At 31.0% G+C, this 12393-nt stretch overlaps 1 protein-coding gene across 6 annotated transcripts in view; it reads left to right on the forward strand.

The window, feature by feature from the left end:
- LOC132948482 (adenylyl cyclase 78C) overlaps positions 1-12393 on the forward strand; it is a 169487-nt gene that overhangs the window by 148171 nt on the left and 8923 nt on the right. For 3 of the 6 annotated variants that reach the window (XM_061018958.1, XM_061018959.1, XM_061018961.1), the window contains one exon: positions 1828-2044. In XM_061018958.1, coding sequence (XP_060874941.1) covers positions 1828-2044 — 217 coding nt within the window. Of the gene's footprint in view, positions 1-1827; positions 2045-11910; positions 12240-12393 lie in introns of those variants that run through there. The other 3 variants (XM_061018962.1, XM_061018964.1, XM_061018963.1) reach the window with 3 other exon arrangements.

Raw genomic sequence — 12393 nt, forward strand, 5'->3', positions numbered from 1 at the left:
TTTAGAAAATCTTTTTAATAGAATATTTATCAGACTAATCTATATAATTTATGAGAAAACAGTAAAAATAATATATTCAAGTACCTAGCCATGATGCTAGAACGAAATCTTGACCTTTTTTGTTAGGTTTAACCGAGATCTACTTAGATTGCTTGGAATCGTTTTCCAAGTTCAAAATACCCTTTCTTGCGCAGTTGTAACCAGCACAACTACTGTATCCCACTTTTTTTATTTTAATTGATTGTTCATGTGAAAGTTTTATGAACTATATTACCTGTTTGTGAAGGTTGTTTCGTAACATTTTTAAACAAAATAAAAACACACAAGTACGATAAAAATTTTTAAGCTTGTATCGGAGAATAATATAATATATAACATGGTAGGTAAACTACGAAATATATATAGGTAGGTACACACGTGCGTTCATGCATTATTCATGATATTTAGTTTTTAAATAAAAATTGGATACTACGGATCGATTTTGAAAATAAAATAGTATAATATTGAGAGGTAACGTGTATAAGTATATCCTTTTAGATGACCAACCAGATCCGCCGGAATAAACAAAATAATTCACTTTATTGAACTACGGTGTGGCGCGCGTTACATCATATTATTATAAAGACATCGCGTATGGCGGGTATATAGATACGCGTTATTCAGAAAAACGCTCGAATTATAATATAATAATATAATACCATCGATAAATTTCAAATTTATGTAAACATATTCTTCTGTCGGACACTTTAAACTTTAAACGTTATTTTTCTTTCGATAATAAACGGCCAGGTCGTCGTCGTCACACGCAGAAATTCACTATCTATATCGAGGAGGTAAACGCGCAACCCCCACGATACAGGCAGGTACGTGTACAGCCATTATCGAAATAATCCTTATATTTTGCAAAATCGTTTGTTAGGATTTGTGTCGTTTGATACATTTTGATATAATATAATATGTAAAATTGTCCCGCGTGGTATATGTCACGCACACGCAATACATCGTTAAGACATTATTATTAAATTGTTAATGTTTTGAATGCGTGTTAACTATAATATAATATTATAATAATATATTATACGCATAAATGTATAATATAGTAGTAATATATAGAATATTATACACATACGATATAGTTTATTACCGGAAAATTACATTTCACGTAATACAATATGTCAGATCAAGGTATATGCCTGACATTTGATCAACGCGTCGAGAAACAATATAATTTCACTTTTGGTAGTAGATACAACCAAACGGTAGAGCGCCATGAACAATACGTCTTCGTTGGTATAATAATATTCTTATTATTATTAATATAACTAAATAATATCATAACAGCAGTTTATACGATAATTGCATATTGAAGAACGGTACAGCCAGTCCGGTTAAATCCATTATAATATACATTGTGGCGGTACCTTTACTCATACGCATAACATATTATTATAAACGTTTTCATTTTATCATTTAAAATATGTGTCTAAATATTAAAGAATTACAATCGATTTTCGATCCATTTACATGTATACATTATACACATAAGCACAAATAGCGTTTGGAATTTGGGGGGCTAAAGCCTTACTTTGATAATATTGAATAAGCTTAAAACAAATAATGTAGGAAATGTTTGGAGGGCTATGGACATTTTGGGGGGCTTAGCTCCTAAAGCCCCCCCCCTATTTGTGCCTATGCATATACATAATGTACCTATATATGAATCTATAATTTATTATATTGACGCGTCCACGAACATTGTTGTCCTTATATTATTATATTATAATATTGTTGTTAATACATAATATAATATTATCATCATCGGTGTAGATCCTAATGGACCGGGGTTACGAGACGGAGTTCCGGGGCTCGATCGCGGTCAAGGGCAAGGGAGAGATGAAAACGTACTTCGTGGTGGGCAAAAAGGGAGCAGTGGCGAACAGCCTGAGTCGGCAGTCCAGTCAGATCAGCAGCTTGGCAACCGTCGTCTACGGAATGGTGCAAGCCAGACGCCGGCAAAACACAGTAAAAAAAAGACATTTTCATCGTGAGTGCGCTTTACTAACAACACTAATAATAATATTTAATAATAAATCCATAACGAGTACGTGCGTACGGCTATATTATTATTATTATTGCGGTAACGAGAGATGTTGAGGGTGTAGTATTATGATATTATATTATGCTTGTGTTTACACAATTTCTATGTCCATTGTTTTGCTGCTGTTGGTTAACGAGCTTTAACGAGTTTGCCTACATAATATTATTATAATATAATATTAAATGGTGTAGGTATTATTATGATATCATTATATAATATTATTGTCAGTGAATACACGAAAACAATAAATCAAACAGATCACGCGTTGTTTGATCCATATTCGAAATGCCAAAGGATGGTATATGGTATCTCGTACACAAACTACGTTGGGGTGACATATTTATATAATATATAATATATTATATATTATCATAATACACCAATCCGTGTCGCAAATACCGTGGTTATAAGTATATAAACACACACGCGAGATTATCTTGCGGGGAACGTGGTTATAATAATTAGGTATTATTATTGCAGTACGTATTTATATTGAATCGACTGTAATACGTCATCGTAATTATTTACGGTTTCGCCACCAAATTGGATCTCATTAATCTTGCTCCGTTGACTAATAACGTAACATTTGCATTAATATACCAAAACATTACGCTAATTTAGTATTATACATACTACAACCGTTTAGAACGGTGCAGGTTATTAAAATAAATGTACATTGTACACATACGCACAATATTATAATATACAACCAACGATCGTCGATCCGTAACCACCAATATTAAAATATATAATATAGGAATCGTCCCCTATATATTGTTGGTATAGATATCATAATTTTGTTTTTTATAAATATTTATTATGTAGTGACGTATTTAGAGAGGGGAGCAAGGGGAAGCATTGGCCTAGGGGCTATAATAGAGTAGCGTTTTAAATAAAATTTTTGATTTTTGTATTTTTTGAATTTATGTTTTTGCGATGTTATGGAGTCACCACCGTAAAGTGTTATGCGCTATGCCGCTATGATAGTTAGCAGCAAATACAGACTTGTGCATGCGAATACCTACCTATATGACACAATAGATTCATGTATTTATATTATAATATAAATATCGATATAAAACTACTACAAAGAAGAGCTCGGTTATACATTTACTAATGAATTTTTGTAATCGTTTGTTGGCATTTCCTAGTGATGAACCCAACAATCCCAACATTTCTATTTTTATCACGAGCAATCTAGGTACCGTGGGTATATTTAAATACATATTAAATAATAAAATCGTTCTGAGTGAAGGAGTGAGTTTTTAGTCAAAATAATCAGTGGCGGCTCGTAGTAGTTTGATATGGTAGTACGATAATAGTGGTAGTAGCCCCACGCCACTATCTATTTTAGTTGAATTGTCCTGGGTTAAATAGAATGAAGTAGACAATGGTCTTCCTTGTGATTTTGTTTCTTTTTTTTTCGAACGACTAGGACGTAAATTTTAATTTAATCAATTCTTGAATGGAATTCATCGTCGTAAACAAAAAAACAAAAAAAAATTGGAAATAAAAATAAATAATTTTTACCTGTAATAACCTAACCTAACCTGCTTAATTTACACGCCACGTACAAACTACAATATACTTTGAAGGCAAAAATACAGATCTTAAATAATAATAATAAAAATAATATCATGACTAAATAAATAGGTATATGATCCAACTCTGTGATACGCATACCACCCTTGCCATGTCTATCGCGTAGTTCTCCGCTTCTATAATATTCTATTGACAATTTATTATTCCGACTAACCTAACGCGGAAAACTACGAGTAATGATTTTGTGTCTATAGAATAGGGAGGAGATCTGATATGGATAACAAGCACTTCACAGTCATTGCTGTCGGTCGGAATTTCTTTAGCTATCAGACGCTGTCAGACTTTAACTATTAGACGTAAATATCGAACTCGTCGCGCTGTAAATACAAAAGTGAAAAGTCGCCGTCAAAAATGTACGACGAAAATTATAGTACTACAATTATTTATATAACTTAGTCTAGCCGGTCTCCGTCGTTGACGTCCACAAATTGCACTTATGCTCGTCGGATGTAGATACAATAAAAATGTACGATTAACAATACAAAAATGTGCTATGAGAATTATCGCACATATTATATAGTCTCTTCGCCAGGGCCGTTCTTAATATTATTATTTTTTATATTATTATGATATAACCGCCGCACGCACAATACAGTACACACGCGACCCACGTTACAGGCGTAGTTGGTCGCTCAGCCTTTGTTTAATTTTTAGATTATTCTTATCGAATTGGAATACTGGTCGAATTGAGATAATAATTTTATTAAATATTAATATTTTCCAATACAAATTTGAAACATTTAAGTTGTTTTGAAAGAAATATAGACCATTATGATTCCTATTTAGTTATTATAATATAAGAAGTAATTAATAATTGCGAATATCATTTTATTTTAAAATGTACATAGGGAGTGCGGTCGCATTGTCGCGCCTTAGCACGAGCCGTCACTGAAAATAATAAAACTTCAGTTATTGGAGAAAGTTGCACCATAATTATTCGATGAAAATGTCAAGTGTAAGCTTTACAATTTTTAAATTATCAAAAAAAAACAAATCAATTTTGTTAAAAATCGGTGATCCTTAAAAACTCCTTAAGAAAAAATACCATTGAGTTCAGATTATAAAAAACCTGTAAAGGAACGGCAACGCGTTCTTTTTTTCGCAACATAAAGGAGGAACGGGAACGAGTTCCTTTGTAAAAGGAACATTCCCAACACTATACCCGTCGGTCAGATAGAGAAAGCAAATGGTGCGCCGACATCATCATATTCCTCGGCAGTCAATTGTTCAACAGTCAACAGTGAGGTATTTTTCAGTTCTAAAAAGAATTAAATTATAACATTGGGTAAGATACAAAATAACCGAAGAACGTTTAAACTCTACTTCGACAGTTTTAACAATTGAGTCAGATTTAATTAGTGTATAATATATTTGCCAACCAAAAAGCTCGACGTAAGGACGTAAGGATTTAAGAATATGATGTTATTTTATTTTATTATAATTTCATGAATTTTATATATTTTATTTTATTCTTGATTGTAAACAATTCGTATGCATATTATATATTGTATTATATGTGTGTGCACTGTGCATACAGCGTATATTAAAATATATATAAGGTATGTATATACATTTTACGCTATACAATGTAAGCGTATGTGTAGGTACCGGGTGATTTATTTAAGACCCTCATTATTCGGAATTTTTTTTTTTATTTGGTTTCAAATCGTTACAAAACAGCATTTTTTTATATATATATATTTTTTATCCTTATAATTTTTTATTTTTTATTTTTTACTCTTTTGAATTACAACATAGTTTTAATTTCATCTTCGAAAGCAGAATATTTTTCTAAGTATTTCGATGCATAAAAATGAGTGCCTAGTTTATGAGTTATAACTTATAAGTATTAAAAGTTTAGTTGAGCGGAGTAGAGGACCAACATTTTACGAAGTAACCGCGTACCAATCCACACCGCTAATTTAAGCTTACATTTATTTTTATTTAAACTTATTTATACATTTTTTATTCAAAATCATGTATACTTTTTGAAATAATGAGTGTTCCATGACAAAATAATCACCCGGTATATATTATATAATATACTAGCTGTATTGACATACTTCGCCTGAGTTAAAATTTATCTATATTTCAGTTGTTTCTATCGTTTTCCGTTTTCCTTCAGTTTAAAATATAGATACCTACTTATAAAATACAAACCCAAATACAATGACTAATTCGATGATTTTCCACTTCTTCATACTGGACACATTGTTAATGTAAACACAAAACAACTGGAGAAAAATTCAACGAATGATTAAAAACCGACAAACGTCCAATATCGTTAAAATTGAAATTCGTCTTATTTACGTGTTTACATCAAAAATATTTCAGTAATTAAGAAAGTAAATCATAATGTAATCATTGTAATTGTGTATTTGTGTAGTTCTGACTAGTTCATAAGTATTTGATTTCATGAAATGTTTTTTTTTTTTTTAAATATATTTGTAAACAATTTTATAATCTATAACCAATAGCAATCATTTAAATAAAGAAAAAATATTCGATTTGGGTGGTAAAAATGAAATGCATGTGTGAACCACTCATAGGGGTACAATGGTACATATAGGGGTTGAATGAATAAGGGTTTCTCTAGGAATCTATTAATATAACTTTTATTGAAAACGCGGCCCAGTAGTTTCTGAGTCTATAGAGGACAAAGGGGCTTACTAACATTCCTTTATGGCTTTATATATATATATATATAGATGGATAAATAACGATATAATATGTGATTTGTTCACGATTCAATTATTGCAGTAATATGATTCTTTGCACACGGTCATTGTAGATATAATAATATACTGCGCGCGTGTAGATATAATATTATAATAATGACGTGTTGTCCGGGAAAATCTATTATGACTTGTGTAACACTAATCTTGGCGTCAACAAGATGCCCGTATAGGATAAATATATTTATATATATATTAAACAGGGTCCATATTTTGTATCCATTGACCCAGGGGTCCGTAACCTTTTTTTTACGGTGAACCGAATCTTTGATTCGTTTCGGTAAAATTGCCTACTGAGGACGAGAAATGTAAAACGATTGTAAACATAGATACGAATCATTTTATTACTTTATAACTTATTCACACCCAATTTTACAAAGAAAAAAATTATTTTATTTTTATTTTCGTTGACGACTGATTTCCTAATAATGACAATTCGTATATAGGTATGTATATTAATATGTATAGGTATAGCAAGAATATAGCGAGACCTTTAGAAATGGTTAAATAAAATCCACTCTGTGATATTACCTAGTTTTGGTTAGGTTAGTTTTAGGAGTAATAACGGTTAAACATATATTATCCTCATTTATCGTTGGCAAAATGTTAAAAATGTGATTAGGTTAAAGAATTACAAGTGTTTTCTGGGATAAAAAGTATCTCCCAGTGTATTAAAGTCCTTAAAAAGCCCGGTCTGTAGGGAAATTGGACCGGGCTGGGCCTTTGAAATAAAATAAAGGGTTGGACCGGGCTTTTTAAGTCTTGGAATTTTATTCCTGGCCTGGACATTTTTTTGTACAATTTTTCGGGCCGGGCCGGGCTGGACTTCGAATAATAAATCAGGGGTTGGACTGGGCTTTTTTAAGTCTTGGAATTTTATTCCGGACCGGGCCTGGGCTTTTTTTTGTACAATTTTTCAGGCCGGGCCAGGCTGGACTTCGAATAATAAATCAAGGATTGAACCGGGCTTTTTAAGAATTTTTCTTCGACGATAAATAATCACAATTTAAAATAATAAATAATAATGATAAAACCGGAGTTGGTATATAATAATATATTGATTGGCGGGTATAATAAAACTATTTATATGCCATAATAATATTATATTTTTTTCCACAATATTTTTTGGACCGGGCCGGGCTTGAGGATACAATTTATGGACTGGACCGGGCTTTTTACGAGCTTAGCGTCATTTTCAGACCGGGCCAGGGCTTTTTTTCACAATATTTTTTGGACTGGGCCGGACCGGGCCGAAAATGTACGGCCCTTGCAGGTCTATACTGTATAGGCATAAATATTATTAGATGTGTATCGACTATCGATCGAATACGCGGGTCACAGCCCACAGGTTGTACCTATATAATTATGTGTCTATTGTAATATGTCTATGCGAGTAATTTAAAAACTTCCGATTTCAGTTTCTGTCGAAAACAACAATATAATATTATTCAAATACGAATATGAATATTCGTGGATTAATCTAATATCTAACATTAATCCCACACGATCGCTTATCGGATATCTATCGAGCGCACAGTATTACTGCGTTTGCGTGATATAGGTACTGTTATATTATTATGTTCACGAGGGAATGACTTAATCCTAATGCCATAATCGCCACAATAATATTATATATGTGTATAACAATAGACTTGTTGTATGAATAATGTTCAATGATATTACGAACGTCGTGATGACATGATAAACCAATACAGCCGTATGAGTATCGAAAAATCCGAAATGAATTGGTAGGTACAATTATTATAGTGCAGCGGTTCCCAAACTTTTACTACCTCGCGGCATCCTTTGTAAAAAGTTTCGTGTTTCGTGGAACCCCAATATCTGTAAAACGAATGTTTTATAGCAATATTATATTTGTAAATTTAGGTGAACTTTTTCTTCCAAGTATAATATCAAATCGTTTTCTCAATGTTCACATACATCTGGCGGAACCCTTCAAATTGTCCCACGGAACCCTCAGATCCGAAGAACACACTTTGGAAATCGCTGCAACAGGATATAGTATAAATATTTAAAACCCTATACCGAGGTAACCGTACCTATCAAATACAATAATAATAATATGCAGGTTATGCGTAAATTGGTAAGCCGTGCCTTATTGAGTGATGTAGAACCGCTCACCGACAATGTTCACAATACGCAATATAATTTCAACCGAAAAAATTTATATTTAGTGAGTAATTTTCAATTAATAGTATATGATTATCTCGAAAAGTCGAAACGTTTTTTGAAAGTATTTTTTCTAAGTTTCTAAAGTTTTTATGAACGGAGACATCGTGTAATAGTGTAATGCTCTATAGTAGACCAACCCTTTTCGGAGAACTCCAGCATCACACAACTTCGCTCCAACTATAAATACGTATAATTAACTAATTAACACTTGTCTTGTTCAAAATACTCAGACAAATATTATGCTTTGGACTTTGAAGTATAAAATTAAAATTAATTTATTAATTTTCTAAAGTTTTTACCCCTATAGACTATAGAGTCCACCTCGTCGTCCACTTGAATCTTTATTAGACTAATAGACTCTAAAAATAAGAGTATCAATATTCAATGTCGAGAAACGAAAAGTTTAATACAAATATGTAATTAATTTATGTCTGTGTATCAATAAATAATCATAAATAAATAAACTTTTTGGAACTTTTGTTTAAAAAAAATTGTTTTTAGGGAACATGATGTTTATTAATTAATGAAAACTTTTGTTCAAAACATTTATTTATTGTCCATACCTACAAATTATTACATTTTATACACACATACGATATATAAATATATTTGAGTCAATGTAACAAATCGATAAAGCTCGATAATATTTTACATTTCAGCATCTAATCTAATCTAACTGGTTATAGTTCTATCACAATTAATATAATTTTTGTATTGTGTTTTTAATAACTATATAATTATTTATTTGTGGTTTGGTTTGTTTTAATTGATTTGAATATGTAATATAAATATTCGTTTTTATACATATCGTCATAATTATATAGGTGTTGGTTGACAAATCGTGTTTTATAAATCTAAAAATTAAGTTTAAAACTGTTACATTACAACCACCAGTGAGGAACGACAGTTAGAACTTATTTTTAAAAGGAAATGTCTCTTCAAACTTTTAGAAAATTAATTATAATTTTTTTTTTATATTCATCTTTTGTTTTTAAAAGTTGTTAGATCTTTTGGTATTCAACTTGTAATTTATTATTAAAAAAAAAATCATCCTTACTTCACGAATCACGGATGCGTGCACAACAGCGCTATTTTAATTCTTTAGGCACACAATATATGGTTAGTATACAAATAGTCTAACACGTATATAATATAATATGTTTACTTTGTCGTAAAAAAATACTTAAATCAACACAAAAACAGTTGTGTTTGAGATTTGAACTAAAAAGTTTTTCAAACTTTTCTGGCGCATTCAGTTTTAGTGTAACTGTTATAATATATTCACGGAATTCCAGCTAAAATCTATTCTCGGTCTAGTCGCTAGAATAACATTTCAGGAGCTTTATAATATTTGTGTCTTTCTATATACAGAGCGATTCACCAAGCATGCTCAGTGCTTGCCCTTATTTTTCATTTAATAATGAATTAATTCAAATTCTGATTTCTGGATTTTTAAATATACATTAAGACCGTATTTTCAAATTCTTGAGATTCTTTGTACTACTTAAAGAGTGTCTTGTGGCAATACGTCAAGTTTCTGTTTTTTTTTTAAATGAAAACCCCTCTCTCGTTTTTAATGTAAACTATATTTAGTGGATAATTTTTTTGAAAACATTGATATAAGTACTCACTTCAATATTCAATATTTTTTCAATCATTCAAATATTTATAGATAAGTCTTATGGTTTCTAACGGTTTAGACGTCTGGTGTCGTTAGAGTTGTCTAATAGTTGGATTGACATAGTGATCGAACCTCGTGTCGTATTTGCTAGCAAACCTTTGGATTTTGTCTGCTATTGTAGGCAGCATCATTATAATATATTCATAGCACGATAAATATTGCAATGTTATTCTTTCAAACCGGTAAACTACATGGATAGTCCGCGAAGGGCAAAGTTTTGACAGCGTAGTATTACGCCGATGTTAGCCTTACTGGCACAACCCCACTGTTAAATGCCATAAGTTCAAATCGGTTTTATAATAGCTACATACATATAGTAGACGTTTATTTTCAATGATGGTGAACTCGGAGTGGGGCCCAACTAATCAATAAAGTTTTCACATTTTTGCTTTAATTCGCAATTTTTCTGACGGACGTGATGGTGTTTATAAATATATTTATTGATATACATTATTAAAATGTAGAAACTACCATGTAGGCTCCATATCTTCCTAACCCATTATCATGGACCTAATATTTTTAGTATCCAAAGTTAAATACCTAACTCAAAAACTATTCGTTCGAATTTTGATTTTGATACATATTACAATTTTTAGAAAAATTATCCGCTAAATAGTTGCATATTTGAAAATACAAGAAATTAGATTTTGAATAACTGCATTATTGAAACAGGAAAAGGGAGTGAGCAGGCTTGGTGAATCACCCTGTATATATATATTTTATTTGTATATCTATAAAATATGTACATTGCAGTTATATACTTATATAGACTGCAATGTGACGTATCTCGTCCACAAACATTCGTTCAGCTGTGTTTAAATGTCGCTATAACTATATTATGTCAATATGCCGTTGAAAACAACAATGATCATAGTTAATAAGAAAATCGGGTCATCTGATTCGAGACCAATATAAAAGTAATCGAATAAAGTGATGATATTCGAAACTATCGCAGTCGCGATGTATTATCGTTATATAGCGATTCATTATAATATATATATATATATAGGTATCATAGTTAAAATCGTAAACATCACACAACTCTAAATCGATAAATAAACATTGTAGTTAAAAAAAAATGCCCAAATATGGTAGGTATATACTTAGGTCTCCGGTATTTGGAATGCCGAACAATGAACATAATATACGATACGAGAGTGTATAAACATGTTTGAACATGTTTTAAGATTGAAAGCTTCCTTTTGCGTGTCATTATTTGTATACATTTTTTTATAAAACATTCCGATAATAGTGGGTTTATTAATTTTAATTTATAATAATATACCATTTAAATATCATAAAAATATCAACGAGCGGTTTTAAGACATCTCGCATGTCACAATAACTATTCGACGTTTGCTTATATAATATAAATAGATAATAAAGTACCTACCTATATTACTTGAAAATTATCAAAATTGTTCCTTCTCGATTATTATTACGTATTGTAAGACAGCCGTGTTCAAATTAGCTATTCGGTTCAATATCCGCTCTATATTAGATTTGTTTATTCGGTCATCGATCCGATGTCACCCGATTTTCTGCAAGATGTCTCGTCAACCACCCCTATTTTCAACAAAATACGCATAATATTATTACAGGAATAGCCGGAAGACGCCGGGTGCAGATGTAAATAATATATATGATGATGGTATATGCGTGTGAAGAATATATAAGACCGATATTTATACACTACAGCACAGCCTCGCACACGGAAGGTCGTATGAGATATCCAAAAACGTTATCGACCAGACCAGTTGTCCACGGGTCCGTTATGGACATAATAATAATGGTCTTCACCCATAGAAAATGTAGTGACTCGGTCAAAATAAAACGTTGAAACTTTCTTGATTTTTAACGTTTTTTAAACTTATATAGTTATGTATATAGGTGTACCTATTAATTATTATATATGTTCGCTATCTCGTGTCAAGTGTTCAATTTCAGAAAATTAAATCATTCATGAAAATCTTTTTTGTCATTAAATATATAGTATGATATATATTATATTATATTTATTATACCTATTATTTTATTTAATCATTGTAATTTTTTTTTCAAACTTAAACTTAACTAAATAAAAC

This window comes from Metopolophium dirhodum, chromosome 7 (assembly GCF_019925205.1).
Source record: "Metopolophium dirhodum isolate CAU chromosome 7, ASM1992520v1, whole genome shotgun sequence".
NCBI lineage: Eukaryota > Metazoa > Arthropoda > Insecta > Hemiptera > Aphididae > Metopolophium > Metopolophium dirhodum.